We start from the raw sequence: 19613 nt of genomic DNA, 5'->3' as shown, positions 1-19613 counted from the left end.
TTTTCCTTATGTCGCTGTTGCTTCTTTTGCCGATCACCTTAAATTAGTATCCTCTGGTTCTGGATCCTTCAGCCAATGGGAACAGTTTCTCCCCATCTATTCTGTCCAGACCCCTGATGATTTTGAACACCTCTATCAAATTTCCTCTTAATCTTCTCTCCCAAGCAGAACAGACCCAGCTTCTCCATACTATCCTCCTAGCAATTTAATTGCATCCCCCCCCCACAACCCAGTTTCTGCCAGAGGTCAGGGTATGTAGTTAGAATCTGGACCCATTAACTGAGTCTGACGAAGAGTGTAATCTGTCTACCTCCTAACCTTTGGGGCCAGAAAGGAGGGTGCCTGTCATAATCCACGAAATGGCCCACCAGGAGAAGGGAGGAAAACTGTGAACAATGTGTACAAAATGACTTTCTTTTTCTATTTGATTTGCTGGTTAAGCTCGTTGCTTCAAACACAGAACATCGCTACTCAGTTCCAGCTCCTTGGTTCCAAACAATGGAAATGAAATCAGAGAAAGTGCTCCCTCTACAGGTTTCACAGCTTACTACATATTCGTGCTTGAAATCAACAACAGCCAATTTATGACCCTAGGTCCACTTTCAGATCCTAATCTCTATCCAAGTCTCAATGCCCTGAGGCTGAGAAAGGGCTGGTTTATTGCCATTGCCTCATTGATCAATAAATCAAATATGTGAACACCCAAATCTTTTAGTATCAGCAACTTCAGATATAGAAAGAAAGAAAACAGGAAGGAAATAAAAAAACAGACTTGCATTTATATAGCGCCATAATCATGCTACAGCACATCTACATCAGCTGACGTGCTCTCTTTAGACTACTAGTGACGATCGGATGTCCACCAAAGCTACTAAGTATCATCAGCTCATTCCATGACAATATGAAAGGCACAATTCAGCATAGTTCATCAGACCCCTTTCCCATCCTGAGTGGTGTGAAACAGGGCTGTGTTCTCGCACCCACACTGTTTGAGTTCTTCTCCCTGCTGCTTTCACATGCTTTCAAGTCTTCAGAAGAAGGAATCTTCCTCCACACTAGATCAGGTGGCAGGTTGTTCAACCTTGCCCGTCTAAGAGTGAAGACCAAAGTACGGAAAGTCCTCATCAGGGAACTCCTCTTTGCTGATGATGCTGCATTAACATCCCACACTGAATAGTGTCTGCAGAGACTCATCGACAGGTTTGCGGCTGCCTGCAACAAATTTGGTCTAACCATCAGCCTCAAGGAAACGAACATCATGGGACAGGACGTCATAAATGCTCCAACCATCAATATCGGCGACCACGCTCTGGAAGTGGTTCAAGAGTTCACCTACCTAGGCTCAACTATCACCAGTAACCTGTCTCTCAATGCAGAAATCAACAAGCGCATGGGAAAAGCGTCCACTGATATATCCAGACTGGCCAAAAGGGTGTCGTAAAATGGTGCACTGACACAGAACACAAAAGTCCAAGTGTTTCAAGCCTGTGTCCTCAGTACCTTGCTCTACGGCAGTGAGGCCTAGACAACGTATGTCAGCCAAGAGCGATGTCTCAACTCATTCCATCTTCGCTCCTCCAAAGAATCCTTGGCATCAGGTGGCAGGACCATATCTCCAAAGCAGAAATCCTCGAGGCGGCCAACATCCCCAGCATATACACCCTACTGAGCCAGCGGCACTTGAGATGGCTTGGCCATGTGAGCCGCATGGAAGATGGCAGGATCCCCAAGAACGCATTGTACAGTGAGCTCGTCACTGGTATCAGACCCACCGGCCGTCCATGTCTCCGCTTAAAGACGTCTGCTAACGCGACATGAATTCCTGTGACATTGACCACAAGTTGTGGGAGTCAGTTGCCAGCGATTGCCAAAGCTGGTGGGCAGCCATAAAGGCGGGGCTAAAGAATGGCGCGTCGAAGAGACTTAGCAGTTGGCAGGAAAAAAGACAGAAGTCAAGGAGAGAGCCAACTGCGTAACAGGACCGACAACCAATTTTATCTGCAGCGCCTGTGGAAGAGTCTGTCACTCTAGAATTGGCCTTTATAGCCACTCCAGGCGCTGCTGCACAAACCACTGACCACCTCCAGGCGCTTACCCATTGTCTCTCGAGACCAGGAGGCCAAAGAAGAAGAAGAATCATGCTACAAAGGTCATAATACCAATACCGGAACAGTACTCAAGCCTTGGGAGTGGTTCAGACTTTATAGCGTTTTTGAAGGGGAAGAACAGATTTGTCACAAAAAGGGATGTTAAATTTCTTGACAGCAATTCTAGCAGAAGAAGGAATATAAGTGTTACATTTGAAATCAGAGTAGGGTCAAAAATGCTGATAGACGATGGGTTATTGGTGGAGATGTGAAAGGTCAGAGGTGTAGTTGTGATGGAATATAGATATAATAGGCATAAATAGGTAGAACTTAGAAATAGTTAAAATATTATACCTTTTAGAATTACAGATTGAATAAACGGTCAGGTTTTCAAGACTCGCTGACATTCCCCTTTAACAAGATAGAGTTATGGAAACGGCACTAATCGAACTGAAACCAACTGCATCAATAAATGTTCCTCACCCACGCAGGACCTCGCAGTTCCTCAAAGGTTAGTTTCACAGGGAAGCGCACTCGGCGCAACGAGCGACAGTCAAGTCACAACGACAGAAGAAGGAAACACTGTGGGAAAGGAATAAAGTACTGCAGAATCTCAGTGATGGGACTTGCTCTTGCATAAAGCAAGGATCAAGGTATTGCTAGATTCTTTTGTTAAAGATCTTCTGGATGGAAGCAGGGCATGTGACATGCCGGAGATGTCTTACTGCTTGAACAGCTTACTCTATGCGATTTCTTGCAGAGAAGCAGAAAAAGAACATTTTACTGCATTTTCCCAGAGTGACTTTGGAGGGGAGGTAATGCAAGTGGCGTTCTTATTCATTGTCAGGCAAATCCCCACCTGCCAAGAACGAAGAAAATTAATTTTTCCACATGAACATTGATTTTAAACAGTTGTTGGTGAAGAAAGAATTGCTTTAAAAAAACAATTGGAGACTTTAGCTGGAGAGAGACATGAGCATATCCATAGACAGTACTTCAAAGAACAAAGGGGCTATTCTCCACTCCAATTTAATCCACATTGGGACTTTTGATTACCAGACTTGAAGGTGGAAAGGCTCGCATTCCTGTTTAACTGCTAAGATGGCCGAATGCACAAACAGACGTGGTCGGACCAGTTTGGTCACATGGCTGAATTTTGTTGTTTGAATTTTGAACTTGCCGCAGAGTGTTTGAAACTCAGAAGGCTGTTAGCTACTGGACTTAGAACATCTCTCTCCTATCTGCTCTCATCTAGCTCTCACCAGCTTCCGAAACCATTGAAGACATATGAACACCAAGAGAGAAAAGTCTCCTACAGTGAACAAGGTTTAAGAAGAATACTGGGCCCCAATGAAAAGTAAGAGCTGTCTACAATCAAGGACTCTATGGTGAGCAGGAAACACAGAAACAGTAACAAGAAACCCCCTTTAGAGACAGCCTCAGACCTCTCTATTTTTTTTTTCTGCTCTTTTCTGTCCCTATTTGCATGTGTGTATCGCATGTGCATGCTAGCGTGGGCGCGTCGTATATCCATAGGCATTAACCGTATTAGAGTTTAAGTTTAAGGTTTAATAAATTTCACTTTTCTTCTTTAAACCTAAGAAGGCCTGTTTGTGCTCATTTCTTTGCCTTATAATTGGAAAGCTGTGAACAAAGATTCACAAAGGGGGAGCTCAAAACAAAGTGTGTTAAACATCAAACCCTATTACAATAAGACCAGGTGAAGGCTGAAAAGATCCCTAGACACCTTTCTCACCTGGTCGTAACATCATCATAACATTGGAAAAGTGTGATGGTGCTAAGGAAAATGGTTTTTATTTTTATCACCGCGTTAGCTTCTGATGGACTGTACACCTGTTACGAAGATAATCAAGTTCTGCATAACACTTTTATCTAGACTTTCCTGATCAGCTCTATTCATTTTATTCCTGGTATGAGGTTGTTGGCTCGAATGTGACTGAAAATAGACTAAAACACATTTTAGTTTATCTCAACAGGACTTTATCGGTTTAAGATCAAGCGGCAGATATGGAATCTTACTTCTCTACCTCATCACATGGTTTTATCAATTGATCATTGAAGTTCGACATGTCGGGATACAGTCATCTCAATAGACATTTTTCAACCTCAGATCACCGACACTTCATGTGGTTTTATTCTGAACTTTGTGATAGCATTATCTTGCTAGGCTTTAATAGGCTTAAATAGGTAGAATTTAGAAATAGTTAAAATATTATACCTTTTAGAATTAAAGATTGAATAAATGTTCAGGTTTTCAAGACTCACTGATGTTCCCCTTTAAGAAGGTAGAGTTAAAAACTTTCAAGGTCCCTGTTATGAACCAGAAACAAGTTGGGAAATCCATTTGTGTCTCTGTTGTCAGGGGCTTGGAAGATAAACACACACAGAGAAATATCCTGTTTGACATCAATAAGAAGTAGCAATAAACTTAATTGTTTGTGGGGCTGCGCAGACAGGTCGGCTCTGGAGGTTGGTTTGGGGTGCCATGTAAAGGGCAATTATAGATAAGAGAACAATAAATGGAATGGACTTACAGGAACAAGAGGTCAAGTAAACACAATTATAACATTTTGACCAGATAAATGCTCACAACTTCAAGAGCAAGAAAATTCTAGTAAAACATTAAGTGGAGATGGTATTTAAAGATATGGATTTTAAAAGAAGGATAAACACACACACAGGAAGGTAACATCTATATGCTAAAAGACAGATGGCACTTCAGAAACAGTATAAACATGAGAAATTTTGAAGCAAAGATAAGAAGTGTTGAATCCTCTACAATGCTTCTCAACTATAGGGAATTTAAGGTAAAGCGTTTACTTTAAATTTTGATGGATATTCTAAGATATTTTTGCTGTAAAATTAGTAAGGTTAAACTTTTGAATTCTATGTTAGAAATAAGATTAGGTGTTACATCTTTTAGTAATATTTGATATTGTGATATACTTATCCACTTAGAAGTGTATTGCATGTTAAATTCTTTAATAAATCTATAAAAATTAATAAAACGTCACATGTAGTATTCTGTATACAACTACAAAGAACCCACTCTCTGTGTCTCTTTAAGTGGAGAGCTACGTATTGAAAAGAGTTCCCAGACCCTTATAATATCTGGGAGATTTATGACTTAGCCATAATTGTTAAAAATAGGCTATCCGAAAGATGGTAATATTCTCTGTTGGTTTTCTTTCTTTGAGGGAAAGCTAGTACAATTCTTTGGACCCAAATAAGTGTCAATGAGAATTTGTCTGGTTTGAACTTGATTAAGGGAGATTCATAGGGATATACTCCTGATTTGGTTTAGTCCCTATAAGAGGGTTAAAGTCAGAAATCATTTCATAGTTTCATGAGGGGTGTGAAGAAATATGTCCCTTCCTGTTTACATTGATGTAGTCCTCTGGATTAATCTTTTCTGTACCTCTTGAAACCTTTTATATGCTACAAGGCTCAGTCTTGAACCTATTCTGACCAATCAGAGTTTTGATTGCCAGATCCACTAGAGTTACAGCAGCAGTGTAATGTTTAATTCAGACTCCAAGCACAAAATAAAAGAATCATAGCTTGGCTTGGGGCAAGTGACAACACCAGCAAGTCTGTAAGAATAGACGATTTCCATCCTTGAGCCCGAGATTCCGAACACACTAGATGAGAGATGGAGGGAAAATTGGGGAGAATCATCTCCACCACTTACATACACTTCTAATCTGGCTGACTAAAGGTGGCACTGGAGAGATGGAGATTTAAGAAGGGAATGCAGACTGTCCATCTCGTTTTGGGAAACGCCTGGATTTTTCTCTGCTTTTATTCCAGACCCCATGACTGGATTCTGTTTGCCCGCTGGCAGGAGGTGCAGCGGTTGCAGAAATTGGTGGCTGCCCCACACGGGAGCAACACTGCCGTCGTGCTGCGATTACATGGACAGCGGCCACTTAACATATTGCCAGTGGCCACCTACCACCCCCCTCCCCCCCACCCCAATCACATGTCAGGGGCGGCATTGGCGACGCCGTTCACAGTGTCACCTGAGGCCAGAGCAGGTGCTGACACCATTTTTCAAAGACTGCCAGCCCTGCAAACAGTTCAACATAATGCAGATTAACCCCTTCCCTCCCCATGCACTAAATAATGCAGAGTTGACCCATCTTCGCCCCCTCCCCCAAATGGCAGCACAGTGGCGCAGTGGTTAGCACTGCAGCCTCACAGCTCCAGGGACCCGGGTTCGATTCTGGGTACTGCCTGTGTGGAGTTTGCAAGTTCTCCCTGTGTCTGCGTGGGTTTTCTCCGGGTGCTCCGGTTTCCTCCCACAATCCAAAAGAATTTCAGGTTGATAGGTAAATTGGCCATTATAAATTGTCACTAGTATAGGTAGGTGGTAGGGAAATATAGGGACAGGTGGGGATGTTTGGTAGGAATATGGGATTAGTGTAGGATTAGTATAAATGGGTGGTTGATGGTCGGCACAGACTCGGTGGGCCGAAGGGCCTGTTTCAGTGCTGTATCTCTAATCTAATATTGCAGAGTTGACCCCTTCCCCACCCCTTATCCTTACACACAAAGCAAAGTTGACTCCCCATCCCCCATCTATACTTAGAATGCAGCGGAGACCTCTTCCCCTCCTCCATGGCACCAGCTTCTCCTGGACAGGAAAGTGGAGGCACATGAGTGCTGCACATCATGCTGAAGACCGGGAATGGATGGGAAGATCGCGGCAGATGACATGGTAATATACGCAGATAGGTATTTTTAAATATTTAAACCAGGGTCCTGCCACAGAGTGGCGGAGAGACCGCCATGGAGTTTCCCCGCCGGCAGGAAGATAGAGCCCAGCAATCTTGGCATCGGGTTCTGTGGCGGCCCTGCCACTCCGATTCTCCGGCACGCCCCCCCCCCCCCCCCCCACCCCGCCACGGACCCCAATGTCAGTCTGGGAACAAAATCCGGCCCCATGTCTGAGATCTAGAACCTCATATGTAGGGAATCACAGCTTAGGGCCTATACAGCTGAAAGCATGGCCTCCAATGGTGGCATGAAGAAAGTAGGAGATGCACAAGGCCAGGGTTAGAGGAATGCAGAGTTCTCAGAGGTTTGTAAGACCGGAGAAGGTTACAGAAATAGAGAGGGCTGAGGCCATGGAAGGATTTGAACACAGGGATGAGGATTCTAAAATTGAGGCGCTGTTGGACTAGCAGTCAATACAGATCAGTGGGCATGGAGGTGATGGGTGAATGGGACTTGGGGCAAATTAGGATAAAGACAGCAGAGATTTAGTTGAGCTTAAGTTTATGGAGGGTGGAAGATGAGTTGCCAGCCAGGAGAACATTGGAATAATCAAGTCTGGAGGTAACAAAAGCCTGGATGGGGGTGTCCTCAGCAGATGGGCCGAGATAGGGGTAGAGTTGGGCAATGTTATGAAGGTGAAAGTAGGTGGTCATCCTGATTGAAAGGATTTGGGTTCGGAAGCTCAGCTCAGTTTCAAATTGGACTCTGATGTTGCAGACAGTCTTGCTCAGCCTGAAAAAGTGGCCAGGGAAGGTGATGGAATTGGTAACAATACCATCCTCGGCATGGAACTAATTGGAAATGGGATTTGTGGCAGGAGCTGAGAGCAGCAGCTTTAGTCTTTGCAATGTTTAATTGGAAATAATTTCAGCTCACCAAGGAATGAATGTCAGAAAAGCAGTCTGACAACAAAGAGGCAGTGCAGCGCTCGAGAGAGATTGCAGTGATGTAGAGATGGGTGTCATCTGTGTGCACACGGAACCTGACATTAGGTCTTCAGATGATGTCATCAAGGGTCAGCATTTAGACTATTTTGAGGGAAAAAATTGTTAACAATGGATCTATTGGCAGGCGGTTTGCCACTATGCCAATATAATTACCCTGTTGACCTCGCTCCTGTTTGTCATACGTCTTTGAGACCAGGGAAAGACAATATATATATATATAGGCCCACATCCATTGATCAGTTTTCCAATGGTGGATACACAAAATGGTCAACTGATAGCTGATCACGCAACATCAAGAGAATGAGATACTTGCCCTGGAGGGTTGAGCGGATTATTTTGTGCCCGAGTTGCTGCTTCTGTCACGAACATTTTTTCAGTTTTAGATTTTCTTCCAGATGTGTATCACAACATTCAGACATGAAGCTGGCAGTTAGCCTGCTGGACTTTGTGACATAGTGTTTAACACAACTGAGTTCTGAAGAAGGGTCATATCTGACTCAAAACAGTGGCCGGGATTTTACGGGCTCCCGTGAGGCGGGGTCAGAGATGAGGGCCACGGAGCATCGTGATGGGTGGCGGGGGAGTTGGTGGCAGGGCAGAGGGCCTGTTGTCTTCCCATCGCCCAGGGAGCTTCCCAGGTGCGAGATAGGCTGATGACGGCCTTCCCGCCCATAGGACAATTGAAGCCCTTAAGCGGCCCATTAACAGCCAATTAAGGGCCTCTTCCCGGCACAGCTGTGATCTTATGAGCGGCTGGGGTGGGCCTCTGCCACACGGGGAGGAAGCCTTATAAAATGAGATTCCCTCTCTGCAGGGTCGAGGGCGGGCAGTCTAAACTCCTTGGGCAATTTGTGGCCCACGGAGGACCCCCACTGGGAACAACTTTACCTCTGGGACTCCCTGCCCCACTGGACTGAAGGACCAACCCCCCCAATCCCCTTGCTGGGGCCATCCGGCCTGGTCCCGGCAACCCTGCCTCACCGACCTCTTCTCCGGGGTTCCACCGCTGGACTTGGGTCCAGGGCCTCTGCAGTACCGACAGTGGCCACTGCTCCCGGTGGCGATGCTGATCCTGCAGAGCTGCCAGCCCTCTGATTGGCTGGCAGCACTTGGAGGTGGGATCCCTGTCCCTTTCAAGATTTTAAAGGGATGGGTATCCCGCCTCCTGAAACTTTGATTTAAAAAAATGAGAGGATCGCTCTGGGGGTGCGGGGTAGTGGGGGGGGGGGGGAGGTGGACGGCGGTGGGGGGAATGTGGTGGCACAAAAAGGTAGAGGCGAGGTTCCCCCCACCTTTTCAGACTGGGAGCCCCGCCTCCAGCACCAAAATCCAACCCATTAACTCTCTTTCTCTCTCCCCACAGATGCTGCCTGACCTGCTGCGTATTTCCAGCACTTACTGTTTTTATTTCAGATTTCCAGAATACACAGTATTTTGCTTTTATTTTAACACAACTTCCTGTCTACGCATAACCCACCAAAATGAAATGAATTCATTTTGAAACTAGTTTCCTTTCATTTTTGTAGCATATTTATAAAGTAAACATTTGAATAATTGAATAATGTCAGTTTCGGAAGTGGTATGTGATCGTTGGAAAGAGCAGCAAAGGTTGAGTTGGAGGTTGATAGGCAATTTTCCGACTGAGCATGCGTTCAAACACTTTGAAGTATCTTTCAACCTAAAAGTCTACTTCCTTAAGAATCAAAAGGTCTTTGTTACCAGCACACATCACTGAACACATAATTGTAAAGCATTGTTTTTGAAAGGCTTTGCAAAGTTTATTACTTTTAGACTATTATCTAGTAATTCTTGAAGTTTGCTGGTTACATTTTATATAACATGTTGTGCATTACTGTAGCAACATGCTGGTCACATAAATTACTCCTCCCATTCTCTTGCCAGTTGCTGCTGTAGCTCATTTGGTACTAACTCCCATCCACCTTGTCTATCTTAGGAGGGTGGTTACTCATCATAAAATTGGCTAATAGCTTCACATATTACTTGCTCCCTCTCCCAATGCCTCTGTTACCCTTCACTCCTTAAGGTGCTGATCCACACTTAGCAGAAACAATTCCACAGACCCTAGCTCTCCTACACTGTCACCAGCTGTGCCCCAGTACCTTGCACAAGTGTTTATACCTTCTGGGAGGAGGAGAGAGAATTGGGGAAAAATAGATTTATATGATGTTCACAGTAAAAATAAACGCATCATCAGTGAGAATGAAGAATCTTCTACCTATCCATAAAGCACATTAAACAGTGCAAAGAGCATCTTAAAACCATGTATAGACGCTCAAATATTATTTCAATCCAGTTTCTAATTCATAAATGTACATCAATGGTTGCAATCATCTTGATTTACAAGAATAACCCAGGGTCCATAATATATATTTATTAATTTGATACTAACAAAGGTCAAATAATGGCTCCTAAGATTATCAGTAGTTTTTAAAGTTACTTTTAAATTATACAATGTTTAAATTCTATCTAAATGTCATCACTCTTCAATATATGAGAACAAGCCACCCCAGCTTCCTCTTGTAAAGCTTCTAGTGCCTGGCTCTAAAGTAACTTCAGCCTAACAGAAGTTCAGCTTCTGTGACTTCCCTAAGGAATATTGTGTGGCATATGGAGACCAAAGGGGATGAATATTAAAATAATTTAGAAAGCAAAAGGCAGAAAGAAGGCAAGAACTTGTATTTATATAACAGCTTTCACGACTTCAGGACATTCCAAACCGCTTTAAAGCCAATGAAGGACCTTTGAATTGTAGTCACTGTAGGAAATGCAGCAGCCAATTTGTGTACAGCAAGATCCCAAAACAGAAGTGTGATAATGACCAGATAATCTAATTCGATGATTAAATATTGGCCAGGACACTGGGGAGAACTCCATTGTTCTTCTTTGAAATAGGACCTTTTATGGATCTTTTATGCCCACCTTATCATATTCCAGAAAGCCAGTTGGTGAAGGATAGGAGCCAATTTTACTCAGTATTACATTTATTTACAGAGTTAAACATTACAAGCATACACCTCCTCTCACAACCACACCCCAGCTTCAATAAGTGTCTCTTTATATGTGTCAAATGAAACCCCAGTTAATGCCCACCACCTGCACACAATTAAACATAATTAATATACAAATAACAAACCTGAGAAGGCAGATGGGGCCTTGGCTTAACATCTCATCCAACAGATGGCACCTCTGACAGTACTGTACTCCCTCCATGCTGCACTGAACTGTCAGCTTAGATTACGTGCTCATGTCTGTGGAGCAAGACTCAAGCACACAACCTTCTAACTTAGAGGTGAGAGTGCTACCCCTGAGCCAAGGATGAGAGGGCAAAAAAGTAAAGTAAATTAGAAAGCAAAAGTAAGACATGAGCTACTTTTCCACAATTAGGTTACAGTATAGTCAATAGTTATTAATGTGACTGATAAAATTAGTAAAAATATTCCAGCATCTAGTCAATACATACCTGGGTTAACTATATGACAGAGAATGCTGTACAACATAAAACATACAAAAATCATAAAAATAATTTACAAGTCTGAAAGGGAAGTCATCAGGGCTGGAAAATTTGATTTGCGAAGTGCCCTGTGGCTAGTCCAAAACTGCAGCTGAGCTTAGAAACAAAGTAATTTGGCAGCCTCTGTATTAAATCAACCGTTTACATTTTCCTCTGTCTCTAATCCTTCTTTGTTTCTTTTCTCCTGTTCCTTCCTGTCCTGCTGAGAGCACGGACCTTTGTCTGGGATGCAGTTTCCCAGGTACTGGATCATGCTTAGCCAAATAACCATTTATCAGGTGTCAGCTGAGAAGAGTGCGTTCATCAATCGTCACAGTCAAAGTCTGAACCTGACATCCAGACGCCTACTCCTTTCAGCAGTGTTCAACATAAAGAGGCTTGAACTTGAATCCTGGCTGACCTTTCCTCACCCCAAGCCTGGGAGCACAGGCCTCAAGACTGATGGTTGACCCTGTGTTGTCCAAAATGGTTCACACATGGACCACTGGCCCAATTGGTCTTGCACCTTTTATTCCTTATTTAAAGGACTCATGTCATGGTTAGAATATAGGTAATGCATTTTTGGTGAGCAAAAAACAAATATGATGAATTGTGAAGAACTTTTGCTCAGCCAAAGCTGAGGAGCTTGAACCATAGAATCTTACAGCACAGAAGGAGGCCATTCAGCCCATCATACCTGTGCTGGCTCTTTGAAAGAGCTATCCAATTAGTCAACTCCCCTGCTCTTTCCTCATAGCCCTGCAGGTTTTTCCTATTCAAGTATATATCCAGTTTCCTTTAGAAAGTTACTATTGAATCAGCTTCCATCACCCTTTCAGGCAATGCATTCCAGATCATGACAACCAGCTGCCTAAAAGATAATCTCCTCATCTTCCCACTGGTTCATTTGCCAATTATTTTAAATCTGTGTCCTTTGGTTACTGACCCTCCTGCCAGTGGAAACAAATGCACCATATAAACTCTATCAAAACCCCTTTAAAAAAAAACTTTAAAAATATTTTCCAGCTCTGGAAAATTTCGTACACAACTCATCTATAAATGACACTACAGATCTAAAGGGTTATAGAAATAGAGAAGATTATGTCACTGTCATTATACATGAAAGTTTGAAGCATGTGTTCTTATGGGGTTTGAAAATTTCACCCACATTTTATTCTACAAACATTGAGCACATTCTCTATGAATAAATTTATCTCTATCAAAACTGAAACAATATCTACAAGGCAGCAAGTTCCACTGTCTTTAGGCTCTAACTAATAATGAATGGTTTTCCTTTGAATGCTGGAAAAAAGGTACATTTCTTGTTTTATAAGTTGCAATGGAAGGTTAAAGAACTTCCCCACCTGCACCTGTAGGAAGTAGTAGTCCTGAAGCATCAGCAGCAGCAATTAGTTTAATTTGATGATATTTAAAAATATATGTTTTAAAAAAATTTTAAACTGTAAATGTTAATGATGTGACCGGGAAGTATTAGCTAGCAGAAGGTGCTGAACCCAACAGCCTGATGTTGCATTACTAAGTAACTCTCTACTGATCTTAGTTCAGCTTCCTCCCCCTGCTGAGTTTAGTATCTCTTCCTAATGCAAAATTCCAATGTCATCAGCAGTGCTAAATTAAGAAAAAACAGCAAAAACAGGATGTTAATGGGACATATACCACCTTTCCTTTATGTCTGTTGGGTCAAAATCCTGGAGCTCCCTATCTAACTTCACAATAGGAGTATCTTCACCACATGGACTGCAGCTGTTTAAGAAAAAGGCTCACCACCACCTTCGCAATGGTAAGTAGGGATGGGTGATAAATGTCAGCCTTGCTAGCACTGCCCATATTCCAAGAACAATTTAAATCAAACTGTGTTTTACTCCTTGCCAGTCCAAAGGCAATGGCTCATCCTTGGCTAAAGTTTCATGGGTGCCAGTAACCAGACTGCATTTTTGGTGAGAAATGATCAATCTCTGTTAGTGAGGTTGGAGAATAACTTTGGAAGCATGACAGCCAGACTTGGCGCTGTCTTCACCCAACATCTACACACACGCAATTTCCAGATAATGATCAGTAGCAGCATAACAGCTGTAGCTCAGGGGTGCTGAGGACATATGAAGCTTCCCTACTGCAATCTCGTGTGAAATCAGCGAACAGTACAGTTGGGGATTGCCCCTAGTCTTCCTGGTGTTTATCATAGATTGCTTACTTACTTAGCTGAGTCACTGGAAGAGCTTTGTTTTCTAATTTTAAGTAACATTCTGATGACTAGTGGCAGTAGTAGTCCAATCCATTGTAGTTCTAACATGTTGTCCAAAGAGAGTGGTAAGTCATGACTTTGTGACTATGTTTTTCCACATATCAAGTTCAAAATTTCAGCTAAAATGCTGTAAAGATGAGATGGAGGAAGGAAATGCAGGATAACGATGCAAGTTGCCCACTCCTGCGGTCAGTTTCAGAATGGCGTCAGCAGAAGTCAGAAACAGGTTGTCCGTCTATCTCCATTTGGCGAGTGATGAGTTGTGAGACAGGGAATCCAACAATGAATATCTTAGAGGAACAAGATCCTGGTTACTCACTAAATCATTTTCAAAGCCAGTGGAGATGGTCGAACAGTGCATCAGTGTCTTCAGCATCATAGTTCTGAAGCCTTCACAGTCTTACAAGTGTAAACTGGTCATTATGACATAGAGCCTCAGTTGAGAGTCTGTGCAATGACTACCTTAGTAATGACAGCTCCTCCTCTTCTTGGGTACCCTAGGTGGGAGCTGCCCGTTGAAAGGCAGAGTGCTGGTGCTATAGTCCGGCTGAAAGGTAAGCACAAAAGTACATCAATTCATTAACAAAATATCTTGAATCATGGTACCTAAAGATAGTAGGTAATGCATTGGGGGTTTCATTAAGATTTAACATTGAAGGGTATTTGACCAGCTATACAGTCATAGAATCATTTACGCCATAGAAGAAGACCATTCGGCCCATCAAGTCCATGCCAGCTCTCCACAGAGCAATCCAATCATGCCCACTCCCCTGCTTGATCCCTGTAGCCCTGCAACTTTATTTCCTTCAAGTGCCCATTCAATTTCCTTTTGAAATCATTGATTGTCTCCACTTCCACCACCCTCATGGGCAGCGAGTTCCAGGCCATTACCACTTGCTGCGTAAGAAAGTTTTTCCTCACATTATTCCTGCATCTCTTGCCCAAAGCCTTCAATCTGTGTCCCCGAGTCCTTGTACCATCAGTTAATGGAAACAGTTTTTCCTTGTCTTATCTAAGCCTCTCATAATCTTGTACACCTCTATCAAATCTCCACTCAATCCTCTTTGCTCCAAGGAGAACAAACCCAGCTTTTCCAACCTAACCTTGTAACTAAAATCCCCCATCCCTGGAACCATTCTGATAAATCTCCTCTGCACATTCTCAAGGACCCAGAATACTGAGGGAGGCAAGGGAAGAAATTGCTGGGGCCTTGACAGAAATCTTTGCATCCTCATTGGCTACAGGTGAGGTCCCAGAGGACTGGAGAATAGCCAATGTTGTTCCTTTGTTTAAGAAGAGTAGCAAGGATAATCCAGGAAATTATAGGTCGGTGAGCCTTACGTCAGTGGTAGGGAAATTATTAGAGAGGATTCTTCGGGACAGGATTTACTCCCATTTGGAAACAAATGGACATTAGCAAGAGGCAGCATGGTTTTGTGAAGGGGAGGTCGTGTCTCACTAATTTGATTGAGTTTTTTGAGGAAGTGACAAAGATGATTGATGAAGGAAGGGCAGTGGATGTAATCTATATGGACTTCAGTAAAGCCTTTGACAAGGTCCCTCATGGCAGACTGGTGCAAAAGGTGAAGTCACACGGGATCAGAGGGGAGCTGGCAAGTTGGATACAGAACTGGCTCTGTCATAGAAGACAGAGGGTAGCAGTGGAAGGGTGCTTTCCTGAATGGAGGGATGTGACTAGTGGTGTTCCGCAGGGATCAGTGCTGGGACCTTTGCTGTTTGTAGTATATATAAATGATTTGGAGGAAAATGTAGCTGGTCTGATTAGTAAGTTTGCAGACGACACAAAGGTTGGTGGAGTTGCGGACAGTAATGAGGATTGTCAGAGGATACAGCAGGATATAGATTGGTTGGAGACTTGGGTGGAGAAATGGCAGATGGAGTTTAATCCGGACAAATGTGAGATAATGCATTTTGGAAGGTCTAATGCAGGTGGGAAGTATACAGTAAATGGCAGAACCCTTAGGAGTATTGACAGGCAGAGAGATCTGGGCATACAGGTCCACAGGTCACTGAAAGTGACAACACAGGTGGATAAGGTAGTCAAGAAGGCATACGGCATGCTTGCCTTCATCGGTCAGGGCATAGAGTATAAAAATTGGCAAGTCATGCTGCAGCTGTACAGAACCTTAGTTAGGCCACACTGAGAATATTGTGTGCAATTCTGGTTGCCACACTACCAGAAGGACGTGGAGGTTTTACAGAGGGTACAGAAGAGGTTTACCAGGATGTTGCCTGGTCTGGAGGGCATTAGCTATGAGGAGAGGTTGGATAGACTTGGATTGTTTTCACTGGAACGACGGAGGTGGAGGGGCGACATGATAGAGGTTTACAAAGTTATGAGCGGCATGGACAGAGTGGATAGTCAGAAGCTTTTTCCCAGGGTGGAAGAGTCAGTTACTAGGGAACATAGGTTTAAGGTGAGAGGGGCAAAGTTTAGAGGGGATGTGCGAGGCAAGTTCTGTACACAGAGGGTGGTGAGTGCCTGGAACTTGTTGCCGGGGGAGGTGGTGGAAGAAGGTACCATAGAGACGTTTAAGAGGCATCTTGACAAATACATGAATAGGATCGGAATAGAGGGATACGGACCCCGGAAGTGCAGAGGTTTTAGTTTAGGCAGGCATCAAGATCGGCGCATGCTTGGAGGGCCGAATGGCCTGTTCCTGTGCTGTACTGTTCTTTGTTCTTTGACCCTCATATCCTTCCTAAAGTATGGTGATGTGAACTGGACGCAGTACTGAAGTTGGGGATTAATCAGAGGTTTCTAAAGGTTCAGCATAACATCCCTGCTTTTGAACTCTATGTCTCTATTTATGAAGCCCGAGATCCCATATGCTTTGCTAACCACCTTCAAAGATCGATGCACAAGCACCCCAGGTCCCTCTATTCTTGCACACTCTTTAGAACTGCGCCATTAAGTCTATATTGCCTCACCCTATCCCTTCTGCCAAAATGCATCACCTCACACTTGTCTGTATTAACTTCCATCTGCCACTTGTCTGCCCATTCTGCTAGCATACCTATGTCCTGTTGCAGGCAATAAAGAGAAATTATTTATATAAATGGAAATCTATAGTTAATTTCTGGCAGGGAAGTTTTCTCACTTAATTTGAATGAAGTCAGGCCCAATTGTGATTACGTGTTTCCTCCTGCCTGATTTTCCATGATGTGCTGCACCTAGGTAATCCAATACACACAAGTTCTGGAAGACGAAAAATCTGACTCACATTACATGAACCTGGAAATTAAGCTCAGCGATAAGCACTAGGCAGTGTGGCTGTATGAAATTTCTTTATCCTCTGATTAAGTTTAACTTAAACTGTTTAAGTTAAACAAAATGCATACAGACTGGTTAAACCTCCAAATGATAATATCCCATACTGTTGAAGGTTTCAATTTCCATAGAAGCTGACTTTTTGCAGTAAAATACCTTCTGGAGGTGGAAAAACCACTTTTGATATTCGCCTGGCGTTGCACAAGAGACCTTCACAGGCTCCATCATATTACCTGGAGATAAGAATTTGCATTTGTGACAAAACAACTATAACTTGTGTTTATGAAGTGCTTAAACGTAGTAAAACATCCCAAGGTGCTTCATAGAAGCATTATCAAACAAAATTTGACACAGAGCCACGTGAAGAGATATTAGGATAGGTGACCAAAAACTTGGTCAAAGAGTTTTAAGGAGCATCTTAAAAGAGAAAAGAGAGAGGCAGGGAGGCAGAGAGGTTTAGGGAGGGAATTCTAGATCTTAGGACCAAGGCAACTGAAGGCTTGGCTGCCAATGGTGGAGCGATGAAAATCAGGAATATGCAAGAGGCTAGAATTGGAGGAGTGCAGAGATCTTGGATACTCTAAGATACCATAATATTTCTTAATCAACTTGAGTTCTACTTTAGTTTAGTTTTTTGGCAGATAAGTCCCAGTCCCAATCCCACCCACATACCCGCCCACCTCTGCTTTCCTTAGCCAGGAAGGCAGGATGATCAAACCTAGCCAGCTCCATGAATGCTACCAATATCCTTCAGCTGACCTGTCTGGAGATGAGCTCGGAGCTTTCCAGGAGATAGATCCGCAAAACTACTGGCTGAGCTTGTGGTTTGTTAGTGGAGAGATCTCAAGATCACTTTAAAAAAATGTTTTAATGAAAAAATAAAACTAAGCTGGGACTCATTGTAAAAGGAGGCAAAACCTACTAAGCAAGGCCAGGCACAATATAACGGGTGGCCTTTTGGCTACAACCCCGTGGATTGTGGGCTAGCATATTGGATTAGGTTAGGTACATGTCTCTTGCAAGATGCTTGATCTGTAGAGGGACTGCTCCATTTCATTCGCCAAGGGATGTGGATCTGATTCAAAAGATTTCTCTTCAATCAGTCTCAGTGAGCACTTGAATTTTGACAAAAGAGCAAAACACAACAGTAAACTGCATCACTCCTGCTACTTCCTAGACCTGTCACAGGCTATTCAACCATGGCTGTCCAACTGAAAATTCATACATGCGTTTTCCACTAAGTTCCGAAATACAAAGTCATGGGGGTTTACAAAGTAGATTCATTAGAACAGAGACTCATTTTCGTGAGATTAGATCAGGGGAATGCAGCCTGTGGCTCTACAGCTGCAGGCAGCTCTTTAACATCTCACTTGTGGTTCCCAACCTTTTCCAGTTGGGTCACATTAACATGAAAGAAGCTTTAAAAAATTTAACTCAAAATAGGAAGAGCTGTGTTTTTATTGTGGGATAAAAAGCTAATCATTATGCTGTACTTTCCGGTTTCAAATGGTTATTTTAACATAAAAAAAACATCATTGTTCTCTCAATAAACCTGTTTGAGTGGTACACCTACACCATGATTATAGATAATGCCTTTGGTTCGAGGAACAGGTTTTATGTTTGTGACCATTTTTGTTCCTAATATAGCTGAGACGATAAATTATTCTGAATGTGCTATTAGAAGCTTTATTTTATCATGAGAATCAATAGCTGAAAAAAATTGTCTTAATTCTATGCGTCTTAAGTTAAAGTTTGACAAAAATAAAGTTAAAAAACATCAAAAACATGATTATTCAGAATTAGGTCTATTTTAATTTCATTTTTTTATTGATACATAAATTCAATACATGTATTTTATTTATTATACATGCAAATCATGCGTTCTACCAGAGACAGTTGGTAATTTTGCCAAGTATTTGGTTTAGAAATGCCGAATTCTTATCTTGTAGTTCCCAATAGTTTTTTTTCCAGCATTTTTTTTTTAGAAAGGCTCTTCAGGTAAAAGAAGGTAAAAAAAGGTTGCTGACCCGTGGGTTCAAGATTTCCACTGGATAAAATCAGATCAACAAATAACGGGAGGTGTGTGTTATAATGAACAGTGTAAGAACAGACTGACCTGTAATTTCAAACTCAAGGTGCCCTATGCGAGCTGATCTTTCCAAAGCTCTGATGCTTTGAGTAGGAAGTCTGCCCTGGTGGGACAAAATAACTATTGAAGATCTGTTTTTTCCTTCACATCTATCACCAAATGCATTTATTAGGATCATTAGGTTTTAAGGACACTGATTATCCTGGCTTCATTGCTCTGGAACATTGGGATCGGACCATATCATCTACATACTTGAAGAAATGGGCAATGTACAGCATTCAATAAAACAAAGCTGTATTTTAAAGAAAATTACTAAAACAAATCTTCAATACAGTAAGGATCTTGAGATAAGCACTTGCCACGAATTTCACTTTTTAAAATACGTTAATAGTTTTACCACAGCAACATTGGTCTTTCCATATCACCCAATCTTCCCTTGTTTGAACCACCTTCTTTCCTGAAGATGCCAATTCCTGCTGGAGTATGTTTATACTGGCACCAGCAGTGCTTCAACAACTCGCCCGCTGCTTGTCCTGTGTGTGTGAGTCGAGGTAATGAATGACAGTGGTCTATTTGAGCTTTGCCCTGTCTGTACCTGACACTCACACACATGCATGCTTTTCA

At 42.7% G+C, this 19613-nt stretch overlaps 1 protein-coding gene across 2 annotated transcripts in view; it reads right to left on the bottom strand.

Moving 5' to 3' along the window:
• Nucleotides 1–10242: 10242 nt before the first annotated feature.
• Nucleotides 10243–19613, bottom strand: part of LOC137352064 (probable pleckstrin homology domain-containing family N member 1) — a 48382-nt gene continuing 39011 nt past the window's right edge. The window contains exons 10-13 of one of the 2 annotated variants that reach the window (XM_068017114.1): nucleotides 19017–19092; nucleotides 17057–17133; nucleotides 14071–14155; nucleotides 10243–13898 (exon numbers count right to left, since the gene is read on the bottom strand). In XM_068017114.1, the coding sequence (XP_067873215.1) occupies nucleotides 14072–14155; nucleotides 17057–17133; nucleotides 19017–19092 (237 nt within the window). In that variant the 3' untranslated portion in view covers nucleotides 10243–13898; nucleotide 14071. Of the gene's footprint in view, nucleotides 14156–17056; nucleotides 17134–19016; nucleotides 19093–19613 lie in introns of both variants that reach the window. The other variant, XM_068017113.1, reaches the window with a different exon arrangement.

Source organism: Heterodontus francisci, chromosome 37 (genome assembly GCF_036365525.1).
Source record: "Heterodontus francisci isolate sHetFra1 chromosome 37, sHetFra1.hap1, whole genome shotgun sequence".
In the NCBI taxonomy this organism is placed as follows: Eukaryota; Metazoa; Chordata; class Chondrichthyes; order Heterodontiformes; family Heterodontidae; genus Heterodontus; species Heterodontus francisci.
The sequence above is the reverse complement of the archived record's forward strand: the minus strand, read 5'-3'. Positions and strand labels throughout refer to the sequence as shown.